Below are 25,083 nucleotides of genomic sequence, written 5' to 3'. Positions count from 1 at the left end.
CAGTCTGTCTATGAGGTGAAATTGTTAAGTATGATTCTTATCTGAATTCAAACAGAGCTAAGGATCCTGTCATATCTGGCATAATTATATGTCCCTGCTTTTTCCTTTTATAGCAAGTTTCTATAATCAGAGCAAGGGGTCAGTAAAAGATATGAGCACAATATAAGTATGTGAGATTTTGCTGTTTTCAGTCTGAATGCGTAGTTATTCCATATCCTAAACAGCTAGGTAAATTAGTGCTTGGGCTTGTCATCCGTCCGCCTGTGTAGTCATGTGAAAACTTAAATCCCTGGAATAGAACATTCTTTCTGAATGATATGGGAATAAACAAAGGCACAAATGCAATGTTAATCATCACCCCATAGACTAAGGCTAGGACACATATGAGCTACTATAATAAAATATGTGCTAGATCTGAGCTATTCAGCCTAAAATTACATTACTTCATATATCCTAAACAATTTAGCAAATTTAGCTTAGTCATCTGCCTGTTAACGAGATATTTATGTATGTCTGTAAATGTTTTCAAAATTATGTAAGAATAATTGGGCATTGGTACAACTGATTGAGGGACCTAGCTGTTATTCTATTAATTTGTGAAACTAAATCAGCATCATCTTCATTTTGGTTTGGCCTTAAAGTACCCTCCCAAGTCTTTTATTCAAATTGGAGTAAAGCTAACCTCTTACGAGCAAATTCATTTGTGTAACTATTGAACTCAAGGATAGAAAGCTTCTACTGGCTGTTGTTCCTTATAGTTATGTGCATAGGGCTGGATCCTCAATGGCATCCGATTATCCTGAAGGAAGTGGAATAAAGGAGTGGGAATTTTGGGGAAAGTAAAAAGATCAGATAATCCTGCATGTCAAAAGTAAATAATAGCACCATGGGGCTCTTGGTTTCTTTCTCCTTATGCTTGGGCTCTGCATATTGAACTTGCCTGTCAGATTTGTGTCTTCCAGACCACATGCCTGTATCAGGAGGGCAGAGTTTATAATCTCAAAGAGGATCATAAACATGTCTGAAAGGTTCGGAACCGCCGGATATAAGAAACTCTCAAAGTAGAAGGCAGAAGAATCAAAACATTTATTTAGGCTCCACAGTAACCAACCCATGAACCAGAAGCCCCATTTTGATATGTTGATCAAAATCTTCCAGGCCCAATAAGTACGCCTTGCAAGAGTAACCAGGAGGCTACAGAGAAGCATGATTGCGTAAAGCAAGATCATGCTTCCCCCTCGATGGTAATAAGATTACCCACTGGCCTGAAGTCTTTGTTCAGCTTCTTCCCGTAGGTCAGCTCTGCTACTGGCAGCTCCTGCTTCAGCTGTGTCTGTGGCTGTGGCTGTAACTGACGTAACTGTCGTAACTGCCTCTGTAACTGCCTCTGGCTCCAACTGTCGCTGTAACTGTCGCTGTAATGGCCTGAAGTCTTTGTTCAGCTTCCTCCCGTAGGTTAGCTCTGCTACTGGCAGCTCCTGCTTCAGCTGTGGCTGTAACTGACGTAACTGTCGTAACTGCCTCTGTAACTGCCTCTGGCTCCAACTGTCGCTGTAACTGTCGCTGTAATGGCCTGAAGTCTTTGTTCAGCTTTCTCCCGTAGGTTAGCTCTGCTACTGGCAGCTCCTGCTTCAGCTGTGGCTGTAACTGACGTAACTGTCGTAACTGCCTCTGTAACTGTCGTTGTAACTGTCGCTGGCTCCAACCGGAAAAGGAAGAGAGAGCTCTTCAAGCTGTCCTCTCCCCTCTTATAGAGTTTGTGACATCATCAAGCACCGCCCGAATGACCAGGGCCGATTGGTTCCTGAGTTGGCCCCTCCCCCTAGCATAGACATTAACACCTCCCCTCAGCCAGCCCCATGACTCATCACACAGGAAGTTCTGGTCCTGCCCCGGAAGAGCAAGCCCCAGCGTCCAGGGAAGCTCAATGAGGTAAACTGAGTCATTCAAAGAAAACAAAGGCCATTCTAGCTACAATGCCATTCACGCACATTTGATAGCCCGTACTCACCCATCATTCCCTAGATGTCACTCATCCTTGGTTCCAGTCAACCACATCCGTGGGGACCCATCGAGGCAGGGACAGCTCTACGCCCCTTCTTAGCATGAAGAAGCTACAGAGTCCAAGACCTTTGACCCTTTTCCAAAAAGAATTTGGGCCCCATATCTTTGAGGGGAGAATAATGGAATCTTAATAAAGCTGCCCCTAGCCCCAATGTTCTAACTTCCTTATGGAACTGAACAGTAGGCATGTCCTCATTTAATCACACTATCTGGCTTTAACCACACCACAGGCCCCCAGAATCAATGCAATCACTGCCCCTAGCTGGTCACTGACCCCAGATCCAATTCACGTATTTGAACTGGTGTGTTCCTGTAGTCAACCACAATCACATCATCCATTTAGCCCAAGACAGGACCACAATACCCAACTATTGTAACTTTTCTACTGTTTTAGAATGACAAGTTAATTAAGTGTCTTCGATCGAGCCTTACTAGGTGCAAAGTCCCAGGCCCAAACCCCTATCTAGGAGGTGCTAAGCCTATGTGGGCATGAAGCTCTCAGGGTCCCAAGGGGAGTTGCTAAGACCAGAGCCAATAGTAGGAGCCTAAGTTGCAGTCACTCAGATGACATTTGATGACAGTTAAACAGTGCATAAAAAGAGAGAACAGAGCTATTTGCTGGAGCTCTCACTCTTGGAGGAATGTTGATGTGGAAACTCTGGGCAGCTGTAGTTGAGACCCCCAGTTTGTGAGCCCAGATGCGGATGCCTTCTTGTGGTAACTATGAATTGTATTTGGTCTGTTTATAATGTATCTTTGTGATTTGTAATTGCTCTGAAGTTCAGGGTGCTGGCTTTTCCCCCCAAACTAAGTGAATGATATGTTTATATGTTGGATTAAAGTAAGATTGTTAACCCTTTAATGTTACTTTCCTTAGTAAAGCAGATCAAAAGAGCCTGTGCCGGCAGCATTCTTATTATTGGGCTTGTGTTGGTCTTTCACCCCCACAGCAGCTGCTAGCCGAATTGTTGAAACAACTATCCGTCTTGACCAGACAGGACCCCCATAGCTAGCCAAAGAGAGAGCAGTTTGACTACCAAACCACAGCAGGGACCCCTCCCCAATTACCTAACCCCTTGAAAAACCCCTCTTGCCCTCTTAATATTAATAATTTCTGTTATGTAATTGTATCTTTACCCTATAAAAATCCATTTTGTTTTCTCTGAAGTTGCTGGTTCCTCTTGGAACTTAGCCTGCTTCATGAGAGGCATCAATCTCAATAAATGCCTATACTTGGATAGAGGTAGTCTGACTAAGACTTTCCTGAGACAGTGCCGCCTCTACACATTATGAAACTGCCACAGTTTTTGGTGTCCCTGTGTGGGCACGGTCCTAGTTCCCATCCCACAGGACTAAACTGCAATACTCCCACTTTTTAAAGAATCAATCCTTGTTTGAACCATTCATACCTGTTAATTATTGCCTTATATCTCTCTTCTCTTTCACGTCATCTCCTTGAGAAGCCCTCCAGTCTTACAACTCAACTCCACACTTTCACTCACCACCATATTCAATCGGTTTCAAAGTTCTGTCGATTCTAACTTTGCAACATCTCTCAACAAGGTCTTCTTTTTACCTCTAAACACATCTGCCTCCCTGGTGCCTGCCTGGACTACTGCAATAGTCTTCTGATTGGTCTCCTTTTCTCTAGTCTCTCCACTCAGAGGCCAAAGTGATCTTCCTAAAACTCAGGTACGACTATGTCATTCTTCCCCCATCCCCAACTCAGTAAACTCCAGTGACTTCCTAATATCTCCAAAATCAAATAAAAAGTCCCCTGTTTGGCTTTTAAAGCTCTTTGCCTCCTGCCCCTTCCTGTCTTTCCAGTCTTCTTACACTTTATTCTATTTTCCAATGAGACTGGGCTGCTTGAATAAAACTCCCCTAACTCTGGCCATTTTTACTGACTCTCCTATGCCTGGGGTTCTTTCCCTCTTCACCCCTGTCTCCTGGTTTCCTTGAATTCCTTCTAGTGTCATCTTAAATCCTACCTTCTGCGAGAAGTCTTTCATCTAAGATGATATCCAATTTACCCTCTATAAATATTGTATGTATCAAATTATTTCCATGTGCTCTCATCTCCTCCATTAGGATGTGAGCTCCTTGAAGGGATACAAGGTTTTACCTTCTTTTGTACCCCAGTCTGGCACTTGGTAATAAGTGCTTAATAGGTGCTTCTTGTAGTTAGTGGTAAGAGGTGCTATGATGGCTGTTTGTTGACATGACATGAAGTAAAATAGAGTGGGCCAAGGTCTTCAATCCAATCCAATCTGATCCAACCAGAATTTAGTAAAGAGGGCAATTCATGAATTTAGGAGAGATGGGGAAACATTTGGTGATTCTGAAGGAGGAAGTTTGTGGGTTCCAAGGAATGATTCAGTTCAGTTGTTTTTCTGGAAGATGAGGGAACTAGGGTGTTCAGCAAAAAGAATTTCCAGTTGCAGTTTCATGGTGGGTCATAACAGTGGAGGTAATTTAGTTTCCTTCGGGGCTTGAAGGTGGAGGAAATTTGAATTTTATTAGAGAAGTCTGGGGAAAGGGGGATGGTATTACCTCTCTGTCTACCTTGCCATTGACTGACTGAATAAATTTTCATCATTTCTTGGGGGAGTTGCATGGAAAAGCTCTTGCTCCCCAAGACCCAAGTGCTCTCACCTTCTTACCCCTAGGTCAGCTCCCATTGTCATGTATCTCCTACCTTTCAACTGAATGAGACTTTGTGGAGGGACAGGAGGGGGGGGGATCGGGCCATAATCTCAGGACCCCAAATTTCCTCTTGAAACTATATCCTCTCTTCCCTCCCTCTTCTTACTTTTCTCTAAAGCTAATTTCTCAGGTTAGCTTTCTGTCTTATTCTTCTTGCAGAGCCATTGTAATACAATTTCCTTCTGACATAAGAGATTTTAATATCACTGAATGACAGATCTTGAGCTGGAATGGAGCCTTGAGGTCCAATACCCATAGTTATGGTTGGAGAGGCTGGGGCTTGAGGAAGAAAGTCATTTGCTCAAAGTGGCAAAGGAAACAAGAGCAGGGTCATTTGAGGATAGGGCAGCACTAACTCTCCCCTTCTCAGTAAAACCTAGCTCCAGGCACATATGTTCCAATCCAGGTAGGCTGTGATGAATGAATAAAAAATAGTAAGTGCCTATTATGTGCTTCTAGAAGAATCAGGCTACTGGCCAGGGCTCAGGTCACTGACCCTGCTCAAGCCACTGCTTCCAGCTTCTTTTAGCTTCTTGAGGGCTCTTTCAACCAGAAGCAGACCTAGAGATTTTTTCAATGAGGGAGGTGAGAGTATTTGAGGAGGGTATGAGGGAGAAAACATCAATACAGAAGACAAAGTGAGGGTTAGGGGGCTACAAGTGTCGCTTGCAAAAGGGGTGACATTCCTTTCTCTCCTGTCAAATGTAAAGGGATCAGACTTATTTTGCTTGGACCCAGAGGGCACAACCAGTATAAATATGGGGAAGTTGCAGAGAGCTAGATTTAGATTTGATGTCAGAGACAAACTTCTTAACAATTACAGCTGCCCCAAAGTGTGATGGACTGCCTAGCAAGGTCAAGTAAAGTCAAATCAACAAGCATTTATTAAGTACCTATTCTATGTTAGGCACTGTAGTAAATGATGGGAATACAAATGCAAGTAGGAAGATATTCTTCCCACTCAAGAGCTTATATGGGGAAAGACAATGCATAAAAGGTAGCTAAAAAGAGGTAGGGAGAGAAAGTATCTTCATAGGAGGATTGTGGTGGGGTTGGTGAGAGAAAGGCTAGTAGACAGCAAGGAATGGATCCCAGAAAGGAATGAAGATATGGCTGAGGTAGACACTTTCCATAAAAAGAATATTCTGGGAGGAACTAACCAATCAAAGGAAAGGGTTGTGGGGGTAGAATGAACTTCTCTGGTGAGGAGATTGCTGTGGTATGGTGGAGAAATTCTAGAGAGTTAGGAATGATGTGTGGAAAAGAATGAAGTAGGCTGGTGGGTCCCCTTTCTTTGGTCCCTTTCAAGCAGACAATGAATAATCATTTGTATGGCTTGTTATTGTAGGCATTTCTTTTCAAGTATGGGTTGGACAAGATGATCTTTGAGATCCCTTCCAATTCTAAGATTGTCTGATCTCTCTCTAATCTCTGATCTGCTCTCCTTCCAAGTGGTTCAGGAAGCCTTGCCACTGGTCTGAATGTTTAGGCTCTCAGATCACTGATGCACCCTTCTCCTGGGAGAGTCCTGGGACTTTGGTCTCACTGAACTACCATACTTCCTTATCCTCTCCTGGGGCCTTCTTTTTTTCAACATCCGCAAGGGTGTAGGCTGCCATTTACATGCAAGGCAAAGGGATAGAGATCTCTAGAATGGTGCAGGGCGGATGCATGTTTTTTCCAAGTGGTGGACCCTTCCCAAGTCCTAGACACCTCCTTATTTTCATCTCTTGTCAGTTTCTCCAATGTTTCCAACTGTTGTCAGTTTCTCCAGTGTTTCCGACTGTTGTCAGTTTCTCCAGTGTTTCCGACTGTTGTCAGTTTCTCCAGTGTTTCCAGCTGTTGTCAGTTTCTCCAGTGTTTCCAGCTGTTGTCAGTTTCTCCAGTGTTTCCGACTGTTGTCAGTTTCTCCAGTGTTTCCAGCTCTTGTCTTTCTCTTTTCTCCTCAAGCCCTATGCCAGCAATTCTTCTTCCCCAGGGTGTCCTCATGAACTTCTTTTTGTCAGGATTTTTGGGCTAGTGGTTCATTTAGTATACTAAGGATTCCAATTAGTGTAATTACTTTTTTTAAGTGTCCCCTATCATAAGCTCTGTTACCTTTGGCTTCCCTCACCTAGAGTAATTTTTAGGGGAAGAGTGATGGAAATAATATATGGCACTATAGAAATGAATAATAGCTAGTGTATATGTATGTACATATAATATATACGCACATATGTACATATGTGTGTTTCAAGAATTACACAGCACTTTACATACCTTATCTCATTTGATCCTAACAATAACCACATAAGGAAGGTTTTTATTGTTATATCCCTTTTATGGAGGAGAAAAATGATGCTGAGAGAGGATACGTGACTTAGGGTCACACAACTAGTAAGTGTCTGAGGCAAGTTTTGAACTGAGTTTTTCTTTACTCCAACTCCACACTATCTACTACACCATCTAGCTTCCAGTAAAAGACCCACAGGAATCAGAAGACCTGGGTCCTCATCCCGCTTCTGTCATATTCACTTTAAGACATCTTTCCTGAGCTCTCACTTTGTGCTCACATGATACAGAGTACCATGGGCAGCCCAGAGAGCTGTTCCATAAGTATATACCTTAGTACATTAATAAGTACCTTAGACAGCTTTTGCAGATGACAATCAGTTGGGGCTAGAGTTGAATAGGATAAAGACAGTCAAATCAATTCAAGTTAACAAGCATTTATTAAGTGCCAGAGACACTGTGTTAAGTGCTAGGGATATAGATTAAGGCAAAAACAATCCCTGCTGTCAAGGCTCCGACAGTCTAATGGGGGTTGTGGTTGTGGTTTGACCTTCATTCTTGAAGAGGATCATGCCATCAGGAAGATGTTGCCCCTTTAATCTCAAAAAACGGGGGAGACAATATGTAATTAACTGTGTATAAATAGTGTAAATAGAACATAGTCACAGAGTGAAGATATTTGGATTGAGGGGGTTCAGGAAAGGCTTCTAGAAGAAAATGAGATTTTGTTTGCATCCTGGAGGAAGCCAAAGGAGGCAGAAGGTGGTGGAGGAGGGAGAGAGTTCTAGGCATGAGGTGACAACCAGAGAAAATGCCTGAAGTTGGGACCTGGACTGTCATGTTAGAGCAATAGCAAGGAGGTCAGTGTCCTCCTTGCCACTGGATCATAGAATATGTGGTGGAAAGTAAGGTGTAAGAAGACTGAAAAAATAGAAAAGGGCCAGGTTATGAAGGGTTTTAAAAGCCAAACAGAGGATTTTAGATTTGATTCTGGTGGTAATAGGGAGCCACCAGAATTTACTGAATGTATATGGTGGGGAGATGGAGTGATATTTTCAGACCTGTGCTTTAGGACTACATTTGTGAGCTTGTTCAGTGTTTTTCATGACCTTTAGACTCCTTTCTAAAACAAAACCATCATTTTAACCCAAGTATTCTGCTGGGGTGTTACAAGTCCACGAATCATGAAAAAGCAAAAATTTCTAAAGAATTAAAATGAATATATATATATATATACATATACATATATATATATATGTGTGTGTGCATGTGTGTGTGCGTGTGTGTGTGTATGTGTGTGTGTGTGTGTGTGTGTGTGTGTGTTTAAGTAGTTTGGAGAATATCTTCAACTAAGAATTTCAAACAATAAGAAGGCAGTATGATCAGAAAAAATTTGGACAGTCACGTGTTGAGAATGAAAGATAATGAATGGACAGCCTGTGAATTCCATTGGTATCTGTGATGTCAAGAGAATCCCTAGAGGAAAGAAGAGCTGGGATCTATGGGAGAAAATTACAGAAGTATATTTCTGATCAATGTAAAGAAGATTCTTAATTAGTCAAACTATCCTGAAGTAGAGTGGGCTGCCTCAGGGTGTAGTGGCTTCCACATCACTAGACGTCCTCAAGCAGAGATGATAAGCCCCTGATGAGGGTCATGTACAGGGGATTCTTGGTCAGGCCTAGGATGAATAAGATGGGCACCAAGGCTCTCTATTTGTGAGAGAAATATGAACAACTAAACCTTGTTGGTCATAAGGTAAGAAACATACACACATCTAATGGTGTCCATGCTTTTATAGTGGGCATCCTCTAGGATAAATCTTTGGGTCTGTTAGGAAAACTAGCACTTTTTAAATTTAAGAACATTTACAAGTTCCATTTGTGTCCATGAAACTGAACCAACCCTCATTCTCCAGTACTCCCCCAAAACACCTGACAGTGACTCTGCTTTAGAGTTTCCTGCCCCAACCACAAACCACATCTCACTCCCACTCTCAAGGGCGCCAAACACATTCAAGTTCTGTGTAACAAAAACATCTCAGCTGGCAACTTTAAGAGGGCTAGTCTCAGCAGAGCCAATCCTATGTAGGGTAGAAATGCGGGGTGGATCCAATATGTCTATATATGGACCTTCTTTCACTTTTGGCCACTACCAGGATGCAGGGTTTGGAGAGCAGAGCTTGCTCCAATTTGAGTGTTGTTGAGGATGACAGACAAGTGGAATGGGATGGAGAGTCAAAGGAGGAAGGGATCTTTATCACCCTTGCTGCTTATCCTGGGGGCACATGCTTTCATGGGGATCCAGGCAGGTGAGTCTAGGGAGCAGGTGGGTAGGAGGATGGAGGATATTGGGGTCTGGGTTTGGTAGTGGAGACCAAGACCCTGCTATTATGGGGAAGGCACAATATTAAAGACACCCAGGGAGTCGAACTAACAAGGGCCTTATGACTAGAACCATCAAGGCAGGAAGTGATTTTGATGGGATAACCTTTATCCTCCAGTCAATTAGAATAAATCAGGGTTTTATGGATAAAACTATTTTATGGTGTCTTCTGCGAGTGACCAATCCCCAGTAAAAATTTAAAGGTTTTAGGGTTGGTCTGGGATTGAGGCCACCAGGACAGTGAAAGGAAGAATGGAATGAGTGTTCACAGTCTTTGGTTAAGGTGCTATAATGTAAAGGACCTACAGAGACAGACCTATGCCATTACGTGGAGAAGAGGGCAAGATGGGAACTGCTAGGTTAGCAAAGAAAGAAGGGCTAGATGAAAAATGGAGAGAGCATCAACTGGGAGAGCATTCGAAAAGAAAGTGGAGGAGGAAAAAAAGAGGAGATGCCAGGAGATGTCTCTGAGTGCCCACCTGGTGATCCATGCAGAATAACTTGGATTTGATTTTTTCTTTGGTTCACCTTGTGTTGAGTTGACCATTTCTTTCTGAACGAAAAGCATCTTCAGGGTTCAATTAGCGTGTACTCCGTAGGGTCTCAAAGGAGACCCCGCAGGTAACCACTCAGTAATTTTAAAGTGCCGTAGAAACGTCAGTGACAATTGTGATCATTATTGTTTTAGATTTGTGATTTCATCACTCTGGGAGACTCTTAAGGAGGAATCTCTCTCTATCCATGCAGAGCAACACCTGTTCTGAAACTTAGACTCTCAGGGAGTTGTTGCGTAGGCTACTGAGAGGCTAAAGGACTCCGGTACTATGTGTCAGAGGTAGGGCCTGAACCCAGGCCTACTTGATTGGAAAGTGGGCTCTCTATCACTGTACTGTGTAGCCCTCCTTAATCCCTCTATTGCTATTACTACCATTGCCAATACTACTACCAGGATGAATGTGAGTCACCCCTCTTTGTCCATCTGCTCCTAGAGCTGCACTGACGCAGTTTTCAGAGAGCCTGCTTTGGTGAGTTTGCATTGTATTTTTATTTAGGTACAAAATGCACTAATTTTGTCCATCTGTACAACAGCCTGTAGCATATTATATATATAAGAATAATATAATATAATAAGCATATATGTATATTACATATACATATATACACACATATATACACATATACATACATACATACATACATACATACATATATATATATATACACACATATACATATATACACACACACACAATGAGAACAGGACAGTGACTTGTCCCAGAACTATTTCTTTCTGAACTCCAGTGACAACATCAGAGAGAATGAGATGATAATTACAGTGATCAAAATAGGTGGGAAGATAACGCTTCCCCCGGGCCTTTGGGTAAACCAGGAAGAAGTTGACACCTACATTTGTTTTGGGGGATCTTTGGATCCTGGATAGAGGGCAGCTATCTTAGCAGTGCAGGGGAGAGTGCCAAGTTTCTGGAGGCCTGAGTTTGAATCTGGCCTCCGACACTTAGTAGTTGTATGACCCTGGGCAAGTCACTTGACCTCTGTTTGCTCCAGTTTCTTCATCTATAAAATGGGGATTAATGGCACTTACCTTGCAGAATTGTTGTGAAGAACAAACAAGATAATAGTTGTAAATCACTTAGTACGGTACTTGGCACATGGTAAGAGCTAAAGAAACATTCACATTATGATGATGATGATTATTGTTAGGGAGACCAATAACTTACTAGGGAACAGGCAGATTTGGGTCCTAGTTGTCAGGGGGTGGCCCCTGTTGGTCAAAGCATAGAAGGTATTCTTTATAAACAATGAGGATCTAGAGATGTCCCCAGTGGTCTCTGGAGTATGGAGGCAGCTGGAAGGGGCAGCCCCTACCAGTGGGGGAAATTGGTAGGTTTTTCAAGGGAAAGAAACAGCTCTGGGGTTTTCATATTTGCTGCAAGTGGACCAGCGGCCCATCTTAGAATCCTCAGCGTAGATTTAGAACTAGAGAGAACCTTCAAGGTTATCTAATTCAACCCTCTGATTTTACATATGAGGAGACTGAAGCCCTGAGGGATGAAGTGACCTGACTATGATTACACATGTAGTAAACATCTGTGCTCCTTGCTGAGGACAGAGTCCAGCTCAGCGTCAAGCACACAGAGGCAAAATAAGGGGCTTTGGGAAAATGGTCAGATCTATGGATGCCCCATGGGAAAATCTTTGAAAAAAAGGATCAGTGTCCACGTTGGTTCTGGACTCTCTTTCCTTTATTTTCATTTCTCTATTAACTCTATCATTGTGGCTTAGTGGAAAACTGATCAGCCTTGGAGTCAGGTTGATCTGAGTTAAATTTCTGCCTCTGACATAGTAGCCATGTAATCCTGGGGAAGTCAAATAATGCCTTAGTTTTCCAGGAAACTGCTCAGAACTAAAAGTTCTGGCTTAGTTGTTGGTATATGTCAATGGAGGGAGTTTCCATATTGGAGACTCCCCACAATGATGAAATCATAGGCCTAGGCCTCCCCCCTCCCACCCCAGCTAAAATTCAACCCCTAGAAGCATCAATGCACTCTAGGGCTCCAAGGAAGCTTTCAGTTCTCTTTATCATGTTTAGCCACTGGCAGCATGCTGGTTTTTCATGTACTCTGACCCATTTTAGACATACTATACCTTTCCCTCTTAACTCAAAGGAGACAAGTTTGATTTTTGAAGATATTTTATTTTGGGTAATTAATAAACTAATTATTGTAGGAACAACCATATTGACAGAATACAAGCTTATTTTCCCAACTTCATTAATGTCTGGCTATTGATTGGGTTGATTGGTTCAATTTATGGGATTCCATGTGGGATTCTTTTTGATCTGACCACCTTGAGTGGGCAGTGAACTGCAGAGTCCCCCCTTTCAGTCCTCTGGAATTTCTCCTTCTCATTACTTTCTTTTACCTCCGTTTCTTTAAGGAGGATATGGAAGGCAAAATCTTGCCTCCAGATGTGTGGCAATTGACTATTTCTTGGTTCAGCATACATTAAGACTCTTGGTCTATTAAAACTAGAATTGAAGCTCCTGATTTTTTTCCGCAACCAAGGTACTTCATCTCATCCTGGTAAAAGGTAAAAGGCACATCTCTCCAACTCCATGACCATCAATTGCCATGCTATCATCTCTCACTGGTATCTTTCAAAGGATGGGAACAGCCTTAGGGACAGAGTTTGAAGGGATTCCAGAAGCTCTTCTAGTCCAACCCATGTGAGAGTGAGAACTCCCATTCCCCATAACATCTTCCAGCAAGTGGTGTTTCAATCTCTGTTTGAAGACCTCCAGTGGTAGGGATCCCACTGCATTTGTAAAAGAACAGGGAATATTTAGACTGTGGAAGAGAAAACTCAATCAAAGGTGATGGTGGTGAGTTTATAGACAGCTATATTCTATTATTTAAATGAGTATCATGTGAAAGAGAGATTAGACTCCTTTTCTTTGGCATCTAGAAAGCAGAACCAGTCGCATTAAGGAGGAAGTTTGAAAGAGGCACCTTTGTCTTAATGTTAAAGGAAAGACCGTATGATGCCTTCTAGGAAGATGGCAGAGTAGGTCAGAAATTTCCAAGTTCTCCAGATTTCCTCCACAAACAGAAAATCACTATGAAATGAATATAGAGCAGCAGAAATAAAGGGGTGAAGCAGTTGTCCCCCTAAGATATCTTGAGAGGATTTCAGAGAAGATTTCAGGGACTGAGATTATCAGAGTTATTAAACTACCTACACCACTTAACACTGCAATATCACTACTTGGTCTATTTTCAAAGATGATCAAGGAAAAAGGAAAAGAAGCTATACACTCTGGAACAGGGGTGGGCAACCTGCAGCCTTGAGGCCACATGTGGCCCTCTAAGTCCTCAAGTCCCTTTGACTGAATTCAAACTTCACAGAACAAAGATTTGGACACGGATAGAACCACAGTGGATGGAGAAGGATTGCCAATTCTGCCTGCCATGTGATATGTCAGGAGTTGGGGTCACTTAGCATGGTAGCAGACTCCCTATCAAGGTGACAGGTTTCTGGGGGGTTAGAGCTGTGACTGCTCTCTGCAGTAGGGAGATGAGCAAGACATACCTGAGGACAGTCAGAGGAGAATCAGGGCAGTCTCCTTACAGAGGGAGTTTGTGGGACGCTGGGGAACTCCAGAATCACCAGGCAAAGATAGATAGCAGACCCACAAGAGTCAGTATAGGGTTACCATTTGGAATGTGAGGTGAGATCATCCCTTTCCCCTTGTATAAGAATATAGCAACTGGGGGGAGGGGGTGAGGAAGAGGAACAAACTATAGTCTCAGTAGCCAATCAATACCCTACTGGTTCCCTTGGGAATAAACAATTAGCTTTTTCTTAATTCTCATATTCATTGACCTCCGTAGCACTTGACACTATGGATCAATCTCTTTCCATCCATATTCCCTTAATAGCATCCCAAGCTGATGCTTTGTCTATTTTTTCATTTTTCTCCTCTTCCCAACTGTGCCACAAAAATCTATCTTTGTCCATAGCGTTCAATGCAAGGTTTAGCTCCTTTTACCTTTCACTATTCCTAGTGTTCTTAAAGGATCATACTGCACTTTCACATCCATCCTCAGTTACCTAGTCTCAATTCCACATTTTTATGCATCTTTTAAAAATCTGGTTGTTCCAGGGATTTCCTGTGCCTTTTTAGGTAGTTCCCCTCCTCCAATCCCATTCCTGTTCATTCTGCGTTGGAATCCTTTATGTTTGAATTAGCAGAACTTTATTCCAAGAGCAATCCATCCCTCTTTAATCAACTTCTTTCATGGAAATATAGGCCAGAGGGTCCTGCATATCTTTCATCTGAATTCTGACACACTTTCTTCTGTGTCTAAGGTACATGTCAGGCTATGCCAAGTATTTCCTCTTCTAAGCCATCATGATAATGGCTTCAAGGTTTGTGAAGCATTTGGTGTCCATTTTCTTATTTGATCGCGCAACAACTCTCTGAGGTAAGTATCACAGGGATGTTTGTTCTCATTTTATCGATAAGGAAATCGAGTCTCAGAGAGATCAAATGAATGCCCCATGATCTCAGAGCTGATAAATTTCAGGGCCAGGATTGGATCCAGGGCTCTGCTGAGTTCAAATTCAGCACTTGTTCCACTGTACCATGCTGACAGTGTGATCAGACTTCCCACCACGTCTGCTTCAGCAATCCTCTTCTCCATCTTAGTAAGAATCTAGTTCACAACAGTAATTCACCTCATTAAGTTTATACTTTCTGAAATATGTAATCAGCAGCAAGACAAGAATTTTGTAGCTATTCTGATTGTGGCCAAGAAGCATTCCAGCACTTGTCTGCATAGTCTAAGTCACTGACCACTACATTTTGGCTCCATGATAGCCTTGTGATTTGGTTCCAGAACTCATCATCTAGTTCTTCCTTCTGGCCAGTCAGTTTATAGCACACATTCCCAACAATATTGGTTCTTTTTCTCTTTCCATTGATCTTCATATAAATGTTTTCCATCATGCTTTCCATTTCTGTTTTGCAAATTTCTGTACAAGGGAACATCTTGTACATATGCAAGCCTATTTTCCTTCTTTTATTCTTTTTTTCTGTTGAATAAGGTAAACCATTCTATCAATGAGTGCTAGTAATGGCCAAGAATCACCAAGTCTCAGTGACATCTCAGTGTTGAAATATCTAATTAATGTTATTAATGTTCTGTTGAATGGATAGAATTCTATACATTGAATATATAGATATTTGCAGCAACAGGAATTATGGCAGAGTGGATAGAGAGCTGGCCTGAGGGTCAGGAAGATCTGGGTTCAAGTCCCTCCTCTGACACATCCTGGTCCTCTCGGAGCCCACAAAGAGCTCCCAAAGATGATGCATTTGAAAGTAGGTGCTGACCTGAAGTGATAGTTAACAGCAAATACTTATTAAGAACTTACCATGTATCAGGGACTGAGCTAAGCGCAAATACAAGCAAAAAGCAAGATAGCTCCTGTCCTTGAGGAGCTTACATTCCAGTGGGGAGACAATGGAAAAAATGGAGCTGAGAAAGGTGCGTTTGGGAGGGAGGAGAAGATATCCCCAGAGACTCATGGTGGAGAAGTCTGCAGAGTCAAGGTTGGAATTGGATGAAGAGAGGAATAAGCATGGATGGCTTGGGAATTCCATCAAAACGGAGTGTAGGAGGAATTCACGAAGCAGAGGATGGAGTCTAGGGGGCATAGGGATCTTCCTGGATGAGCATATTGCTGGAACACGGTGGAGAAGTGCAGAGAGTCAAGAGGAGAACCTGGAGAGGGGAAGTTACCCTCTATAGTTTCTTGTGCTTGTGGATTCTCAGACGTAGAAAAAAATCAAGGCCATGGGAACGACCACATTCTTCTTAGAAAAAAGTAGTCTATTAATTATTTGGTATTTGAGCTTCTTCTAATCCTCTTGAATGATATACTTGCCACCACTGGTTGCAATGTTGACATAAGATCAGATCACAGGGTTTGTAGCTGGAAGATACCTTAGAGACGATCTTGTTTTGTAGAAGTGGAAACAGTCTCAGAGAAAGAAAGTGATTTTCTCAGGCAGTAACTGAGCCAGACTTCACATCCTGGTTCTTTGACTCCAAATCTATTTTAGTTTCAAACTTTCTCAATCATATCAGAAAACTTCTCCTGACCCTGTAAAGAAGGCATCTTAGGGAGCTTTCTATGTATGTAATTCTAGACAGTTTCACAAAACAGTGGCAGATACATTGGTGTACTGAGGGAACAAAGGTGGGTCTTTACCTGTCGGTTTCCTTTAGCAGAGGGAAATTCAACACAAGAATACAACACAAGAATGCGAAGGTCCCTGGGAACCCAACATAAATGCAGCCAATGTTCCTGACAATTGGATTGTCCTCTTTCCTGTCTCCTTATGCTGTCTTGCTCTGTGTCTGAAGGAGTGTGATAGATGAGTCTCTCCTATGCCAGGATCTTTGTTGTGTTCCCACTTTCTTAGTTCAGCTGAAGCTCCTCCCCACTCTGTGTGGTTGTTCAGTCAGTCTTACTCTTCATGAACCCATTCAGTTTTTTTTTTTTGGCGTAGATACCGCAAACAGGGTTAAGTGACTTGGACAGGGTCACATAGCTAGTGTCTGAGGCCAGATTTGAACTGAAGAAGGTGAGCCTTCCTGACTTTAGTGCTCTATCCACTGTACCACCCAGCAGCATTAGAGCCCCACTCTGCACTAATACTAATGTTTACAGAATCTTCTCTGCACTTCCTTAAATGCATCTCAATACTGAGGAGAGGGTCGAGGCTGGTACAGTGCTTACATTATCAATTACCATCTTCTGAATAACCTTATTGAGCCAACCTGTACGCCTAGTCCTAGTCTAGTCACGGAATGGAAAGAATATTGGGTGCCTTGTCCTCTTCCGAATTGTCTTGCGCCCCTAGTTTTAATTTCATTTCTTGTAGTGGAAGCCAATTGATTGGCCCACACTAGACATTTAGAGATAGAAGTGGACCTTGAGGCTATTGAGTCAACCCCCTCATTTGACAGATGAGGACACTGAGGCACAGAGAGGTTAAATGATTTGCCTAGGGTCACAGGATAGTAGGGGTCTGATGCAGGATGTGAACTGGCATTTTTCTGACTCCTAATCCAATACTCTAGCCACAGTGCTGACTAGCAGCCTGAGGGTTCTGGCCCTGCCCCCCCACCACACATAATTTCCTTTTGTCTTCCCCTGCCCTCCTGTCCTGTAGATCACCACAAGCATGAGGTACAATTCACAGCAGTGGGCACAGGAAACGCCCTCTTGGACCTCACCATGGTGGACTTTGTAGATGACATCCAGGTGTTCTCCTACGACAAACAGAACAGCCAGCTCATGGCCAAGGAGCCCTGGATCTCCCAGGTCCTGGGGACCAAGTTCATGGAGAAGACTCAGCAGAAGTTAGTAGACCACGAGAAGAGCTTCCTCTGGTTTCTGAAGGAATTGAGACAGAATGACACCAAGAGTGACAGTGAGTCAGCCCCTCTCTTCTTTCCACTAATCTTTCCCTCTCCCCTACTTTCTTCTGCTTTTCTCTTTATTGAGTCCCATGGTTCCCCTTCATAGGAGACCATGATATTGGACTGAGGCTCAGGATCAAAGAGTATTCTAGGGAGAGGACTAAGACTTAGGCATCACTGAACTGCATCTGTTTCCTGGGGTACTGGCTCCTCCTCTTGGAAATTGTCCAAAGAGCCTTGGCCTTCACCCTTTCTACATTTTCTCAATCATTGAACTCCAATTTGAAGCAGTTACTCTCCTGCTCCTCCATAATTTACCCTGTCATTCTGTGCTTTCAATCCTTTTCCTACGGAATCTTGGCCTAATGCTCATTCCACTCTACCCCTGCCTCCAAATTTCCCCTTACAGAGAACATCACAGTGCAGCTTTTTGTAGTTTGTGAACCTCAAAGGGACAATGACATAGGCAACCAAATCAAGATTGCTGTGGATGGCGAGGATTTCTGCTGGCTGGATGAGATCGGACAGTGGCTTTTCATGATGTCTGAGGCTGAGTCCTTCAAACCTACTCTGATGAGTACCTTCTGGGCCAATCGGAAAGCATACTACATGCAGGAATATTGTTATGGCATCATGAAAAAAATCCTGCAGCACTCAAGCAGAAGGAAGAATGGTGAGTCTCTGATCCTGTCTACCTCCAACCAGCTGGTCCTGCCATCTCCATGTTTTCTAGGTGGTAGCTGATGCCCTCATTTGGGAAATCAAAGAACTGTGTTTTAATCTTCACTATGATTCTAATTACTCTAAGAAAGCTAAAGGACTACTGTTCTGTATGTTTTTGCTCAAGGGAGGAAAGTCATTCTCTAATGTGTCGTCATCATGTGGAGGTGACCCTGGGGTGTGTAGGGCTACGCTTGCTCAGCACAAGCTCTGTCTGGTCCCACCTGGCACAAAAGCAGACTGGGTCTCCCAACCCATCTCAGATAAAGGTGGTAATGCTTACCACCACAAGGGAAAGTACCATAAGATGAAGATTTGGGCTTGTTTTGGCAATAGCTGCTCATGAAGTGCCATCTACTAAGTCAGAGAAATGAAGAATTACTAAATTTAAGAGTTGGAAGAGATCTCAGTTCACCCTGATACCTGACAATCAGTTCCTACTGTAATATATTTGACAAATGGTCCTCTAGTCTCCTACTGAAGCCTTCTAATGAAGGGGAATCCATCACCTCTCAAGGAACCCCATTTCACTTCGGGAAAACTCAAAATTATTAGGAAGTTCTTCCTAACAACCAGCCTAAATTGACTGCTTTGTGACTCCCCCCGCCCTATTTCACCTGGTTGTCCCCTGTGGTTTCTAATCAAATGAGTCTAAGCTCTCCTCCACATAACAGCCCTCTAGCTATCATATCCTGAACACCCCACACCAAAGATTTCTCTTCTCCAGGCTCAACATCCCCAGTCCTTGACTCAGCCTTCCTATAGCATGGACTCCAAGCCCTTCACCTTCCTGGCTGCCCTCCTCTGGGCAACTCTCTAGTTTATTCATGACTTTCTTATTTTGTGGTGCCAAGAACTGAGCCCAGTACTCCCTATGTGGGCTGATAAGGACAGTGCAGAGAGGAAATCTCATCTCCTCATTGCTGGAATGCCTGTTTGAATGCATCTTGAGATCCCACGAGCATGTTTTGGGTTGCCATATCACAATGATGACTCATCTTAAGCTTAACATCCATTAGAACACCCAGATAATTTTTCAGAACTTTTGTCTAGCCGTGCTTCTCCCATCTTTCACTTACAAAGTGTATTGTTTAAACAACTTTACATTTACCTCAATTGAATTTCATATTATTAGACTCTGATCAGTTTTTTAGCCTGTCGGAGTTTGAATACTGACTCTGCCATCCAGTGTTTGAGTTCCATCTCTCAGCTTTGCATAATTTTCAAATTTCATAATCATGTCACCTTTGACTTTTTCCCATCATTGATAAAAATGTCAAACTTCACAGAGTCAAGCACAGATCATTGGGGCCCTACACGGGAGACCTCCTGCCAAACTGACATTGAACCATCATAGCTACTTTGTAAAATCTGACCATTTAACCAGTTTTTAATGCATTTTAACTACTACCTTCTAGAGCAGGGTTGTCTAACCTTAGGTTTTTATTGAAATATTGACAATATATTTTGATTTGCCATTTCAGTGAGAGCTCTGTGGTAGCTCAGATTTATTTACTAAAGCATTTATGGGAATTTCTATGCTTGTAGGCAGGCTGCATAAATTGCTCTGTGGGCCGCATTTTGGGCAGCCCTGTTCTAGACCACATCTCTCCATCTTTTCCATACAGATAGCATAATACTTTATTGAATGCTTTAATAGAATCTCAGTAAACCCTGTCCACAGTATTCTCCACATCCAATAGTTGAGTAGTCCTGTCAAAAAAGGAAGTGGGGTTAGTTTGGCATGATATGCTCTTGACTAAGCCATACAGCCTCTTGACAACCACTGCTTCTTTTTCCAGATGTTCACCAAGAATTTAAAAAAATAATCCATTCTAGAGTTTCCCCAGGAATCCAAATCAAGCTCGGTGGTCTGAATTTTCAGACCCTTTTGTCATCCTTTTGAAAAAATGAGGACATTTGCCCTTCCCCAGTCCTATAGCACATCCTTCATTCTTTACTATTGCTTACATGTCATCGACAGTACATGAGCCACCCCATCTGCTAATTTTTTTCTGGGCCAGGTGATTTGACTTCATCAGGGGCAATCAGGTGTTCTTTTATAGTTGTCTTACTTGTCTGGGAGAATCTCCCCGCCATTAGCCTTTTTTTTGGTTCAGTCATTCCCAGTGTAAAGGTCATTCTTTTTTGAAAAGAAAGTAGAAGCATAAAGATAATTGAGCAGCTTGGCCTTCTCTCCGACTTTAGTTATTGTTATTCCATCCACAACCAAGCAACGATCCCATCTCATCTTTAGGGCTTTTCTTTCTCCAAAGAGCTTAAAACACCATTTTTATCGTTGTCCTTGGTTTTCCTCACCAGGTAAAGCTCATTTTGGGCCTTAGCACTACTCATCCTACCTTTACAGGACAATGGCATTGTCATCTGTTACCTGCCCTTGCTTACACGTTCTGCATTTCCCTGTGTATCTGCATCAATCTCTTCAGACAACTCTCCCTTTCTCTCTTCATCAGAATTGTTTCCCTTTGCTTCTTCAGAACTTCATTTCAGAACATCTCCCATGCTTCCTGGGTGGCCTTCCTCTGTAGAAGTTTAGTCCATGAGGTCCTCCTTAGCCTTCCTCTGAACACTTTTTAATCTCCTCTCCTAAATTATAGCATACACGTCAGACTAGGTCTGGAATTTCTAGCCCAAAGTCTAGATCTTCTTTCACTTCCACTCAGGGTTCCTATCACTTCCACCCAGTTGTGTGCTAGTAAATTCTTTTTTTTTTAGATTAATTTATTTATTTTTAGTTTTTGACATTCATTTCCACCAGATTTTGAGTTACAAATTTTCTCTCCATCTCTACCCTCCCTTCACCCCCAAGATGGCATTGTATTCTGATTGCCCCTTTCCCCAGTCTGCCCTCCCTTCTATCATCTCACTCCTCACCCTTATCCTCTTCTTTCTTTATCCTACTTTCTTGTAGGGCTAGATAGATTTCTATACCACATTGTCTGTATATCTTATCTCCCAGTTGCATGTAAAAAGAATTTTTAACATTTGTTTTTAGAACTTTGAGTTCCAAATTCTCTCCCTTCTTCCCTCCCCACCCACCCTTATTGAGAAGGCAAGCAATTCAATATAGGTTATACATGTATTGTTATGCAAAACACTTCCATAATAGTCATGTTGTGAAAGACTAACTATATTTCCTGCCATCCTATCTAGTCCACCACTTAACCAGTTTTCTCCTTTGACCCTGTTCCTTTTCAAAGTGTTTGCTTTTGACTACCCCTCCCCCAATCTGCCTTCCCTTCTATCATCTTCCCTCTTATCCCCTTCCCCCCTACTTACCTGTCGGGTAAGATACCCAACTGAGTGTGTATGTTATTCCCTCCTTAAACCAAATGAAATGAGAGTAAGGTTCCTAGTAAATTCTTAATAACTGATTGGGGTGAGGAATATTTCTAAGTTTAGTTTACATTATATACATTTTCTCCACCAATTTTTTAAGTCTAGGAAATCAACAAAACAATAATTCAAGATAATTTGTAGTATCTGTTGATTTCTGAGGTGTAATTGTTCATGTTGGAAATGTAAACCTATATGTTTTAAATCTGTAGGTTTAAATTTAAACCTGTGGGTTTGAGCTAGCTCTTGTACACCTCTGTTTCTACCCCCAGGAACCACTCCCTCTTTATTAGCAAGAAAATGATCCAGGAAATAATTTCTTTTATTGGTTTCTTTATAATTTAAAAGATGAAGCTACCACTAAGCCAAGTCACCATGTTATTAGCTGCTATGCTTTTTGTGGAGAGAGCTTCAATAGATGTTTGGATAATTGAGGTCACCGATCACTTCTATAGCATGCCTCTGTTACAGACTTTGGGGGGGGGTAGTTTGTGATCATGAGGGTCTGTGATCCTCATTGAAGGGAAGAAGCGCATGTATGAAATCACAGGTCTGATCACTGGGGAATATTGAAATATTGAAGATGATTCTGGCTTTCAACCCATTGTTAACAAAGACCCATTGACTTCTTGTTAGGCTAAAAATCTGGTGACATCATTGACATGAGTATCAACAAACATTGAGGGCCTAGTGTGTGTAGGGGAGAATGTATAAAGTGGGTACAGAGGGTATATAGAATGAATAATGTATTATCTTGCCTTCAAAGACCTTATAATTTGCTGGGTCCTGGGGCTCTGACATTAAGGAAAGTGAAGGAAGGGAGAGACAGAGTAATGGAAAATAAACATGGAGATTTGCACAGGCTGTCTTCTCTAACCTTTGTCTTCAGTGCCTCCTGAAGTGACCGTGCTCTACCATGAAGCTGTGGATGGCATTACCATCCTTTCCTGCTCTGCCATGGGCTTCTACCCCAGCGCCATTCTCTTGCACTGGCAGAAGGGTAAGGACACAATTGTGGCAGGGAAGGAGAGTTCCAGCAGCACCCTGCCCAATGCTGATGGCACCTTCTACCAAAGAATCATCATTGAGCTCCCTCCGGGGGACACAGGGAACAATTATGATTGTGTGGTGGACCATATTGAGCTAGGAGCACCAAAAGCATTTCCTGGTGAGTGCCTGGCTTGCGCTTGTTGGTCTGAGCCCCAGGAAGATAGGCAATGACATATCGCTGACCCCTGCCTTTCCCTAGCTTCTCCAGAATGGACCCATAGGGGTAGGTTCCCCTTGTGTACTCCCCAATACCACCTGGGAAGATTCTCACCTATATTAACTGTCTGCTCTTTACTACTATATCCCATAGTACCTGAAAAGCCCCTTAAGAAGAGGACTTGGACTGTGACACTCAGCATTCTTGGCGTTGTCATCCTGGTGCTGAGCTGTGTTGTGTCCTTTATCTGGTGGAAGAAGACAAACACAGGTGTGTGTCTGAGGAGAAAGGAAATGGGACAAGAACAGTAGGTCCTGAGGGAATGGAAGACACTGATATCCATCGATGTCTTGAGGTCATAGGAACTAAAACAGAACTTTGTGAACAGAATTCCATAATCTCCAATCTCCCTCCTATTAGATGGGATCTGTGCCCGTGCCAATGTTCAGGGATACTACCAAGGTCAACCCGTCCAAACTGTGCCTGACTGAACAACAACTCTGTAACAACTCTGAGAAGTAGACAATCTGCCGTGAATTAATCACAACAGGAATGGAGGGCTCACTACCTCCTCTGACAACTCACTCCCCCTTTGAACTCCTCTAATTGTTCTATATTTTTCCTTACATCAAACCAAAATTTCTCCTTCGTCTCTTAACTTCTGGTGATTTCCACCCGTGGCTTTTTGTTCTGTCCTCTGATGCCACATCTACTCCCTCTGCCCTGTGGCAGCCTTGCAAATACTTAGAGCAGGTATCAGACCTTTCTTAAATCTTCTCTTCTGCAGTCTAAACATGACCTATTCTCTCCCCAAGTCACAGAATTTGAAAGCTCTGAGACCTTTATTGTCAATCTAATCTAATCTGGATACAAAAAGTGTTGTTCAAAGCCTCCTCACATGGCATAGTATCTAATGCTCTCCCTTCATGGTAGACTTCTGGAGATGCTACAGCTCACCAGCATCCTTGCTACAACGTGGCACTGGACACAACACTCCAGGTGCGGTCTGACCAGGCCGAGTACTAGGGGACCTCCCTCCTTCTGCACACTACATCTTTCTCTTCATTCAGCTTAACATGACATTCATTTTTCCACCTGTCATGACTCAAGCTGAGCTTGTAATCCAGTTCCAGCCTTGGATTTTTTTGCACACATACTGTCGCACAATCATGCCTCCCCTAACCTGCTGTTAGCAGCTGTACCATTGATTTTTAAAGTCCAAACATTGCACTTTACATTTCATCCTATTATGTTTCATCTTATGAGTTTTGGCTCATGTTTCTATCCTGTTTTGATCTTTTTAGATCGCGACTGTCATCCAGCAGGGAAGCTGTCCCTTTCAGCTTGGTTTTGCTTGCCAATTGATGGGACGCTAGTTATCACTTCATTAATTTCATTGATCAAACAATGCCGAAGATCATAGGTCCAAAGAGATGCTTGGGACCAATCCAGTTGGCAGGGGAGAACTTGGCCCTATCCTTAGGGACCCACAGATCTGATTGGGGAGACACACTCCTGATGCATAGGCAGCTCCCGGCCTGATTTTCAAAATGCACAGTCCCTGTCTCTGGGGAAGAGAAGTTTGAGATCAGGTGTGGTCCTGCCTAGAGACAGGGCCATGTGAGAGCCACATTTCCAGACCCTCTCTAGACTTAACCTTTTTGTGACTCTAATTGTATTGCAGGCTACAGCATCCACGAGTATGCCACAATGGAAGGTGAGACACTGGCAGGCAGTGGGGTGGATGAGAGGGCAGAGGGGAGTAGTTGGGGAAGACCAAGAAATATAAAATATCCCTGTCCTCCAGGAACTTATGACTCATGGGGCGGGGTAGAGAGGGATTCTGTCTAATGGGGAATAGTAGCTGGGAAGGGATCTGGGTATGGTTGTGAGTTTGTGTGTGTGTGTGTGTGTGTGTGTGTGTGTGTGTGTGTAAATGCCAGATTCCTCATTCCTCTGCCTTTACCCACCCATGATGGGCCTTCAGGATGGAAGTGGGGCATGGGCACAGAAGGATCCTCCTCTGTTAGCTGTTTTCTCAGGGTCAGGCTTGGAGGTAGACTATTTGCCTGCATATAAGAAATGGAGGAATACCCACATTTCCCCCCAGACATTCAGATGGATATTCAAGAACACTAGAATATTCTGCGGTGCTGGCCCCGGAAACACAGAGGACTAGCTACAGTTGCCTTTTTCCTGCCTTCGCTGAATATGAGGAAGAGAAGTCTGATTGGAATGAATACCCCGCCTTGGTGCCAGCCAGCCTGCTCTCCTTCCTGTCCTCAGTGGCTTTTCTCTTCTCTCCCAACCTGGAGAGGCTCCTGCCATTCTCAGTGGCCCCATTCTTTTTGCTTAGAG

The 25,083-nt window shown here is 42.9% G+C and overlaps 1 protein-coding gene across 1 annotated transcript; it reads left to right on the top strand.

The window, feature by feature from the left end:
- Positions 1–9,249: 9,249 nt before the first annotated feature.
- On the top strand, positions 9,250–24,864 carry LOC118843502 (zinc-alpha-2-glycoprotein-like). The gene is made up of 7 exons (XM_036751160.1): positions 9,250–9,352; positions 17,192–17,452; positions 17,851–18,114; positions 22,408–22,686; positions 22,879–22,995; positions 24,410–24,442; positions 24,836–24,864. Exons 1-7 carry the CDS (start codon positions 9,250–9,252, stop codon positions 24,862–24,864), a joined length of 1,086 nt encoding a protein of 361 aa, XP_036607055.1.
- Positions 24,865–25,083: the final 219 nt, after the last annotated feature.

This window comes from Trichosurus vulpecula, chromosome 3, assembly GCF_011100635.1.
Source record: "Trichosurus vulpecula isolate mTriVul1 chromosome 3, mTriVul1.pri, whole genome shotgun sequence".
In the NCBI taxonomy this organism is placed as follows: domain Eukaryota; kingdom Metazoa; phylum Chordata; class Mammalia; order Diprotodontia; family Phalangeridae; genus Trichosurus; species Trichosurus vulpecula.
The sequence above is the reverse complement of the archived record's forward strand: the minus strand, read 5'-3'. Positions and strand labels throughout refer to the sequence as shown.

Coding starts and splice junctions, on each gene's coding strand:
- LOC118843502 (XM_036751160.1), top strand. CDS start 9,250: ATGACAGACAAGTGGAATGGGATGGAGAGTCAAAGGAGGAAGGGATCT. Junction 9,353..17,191: donor TTTCATGGGGATCCAGGCAG/GTGAGTCTAGGG, acceptor CCTGTCCTGTAG/ATCACCACAAGCATGAGGTA. Junction 22,996..24,409: donor GTGGAAGAAGACAAACACAG/GTGTGTGTCTGA, acceptor ATTGTATTGCAG/GCTACAGCATCCACGAGTAT.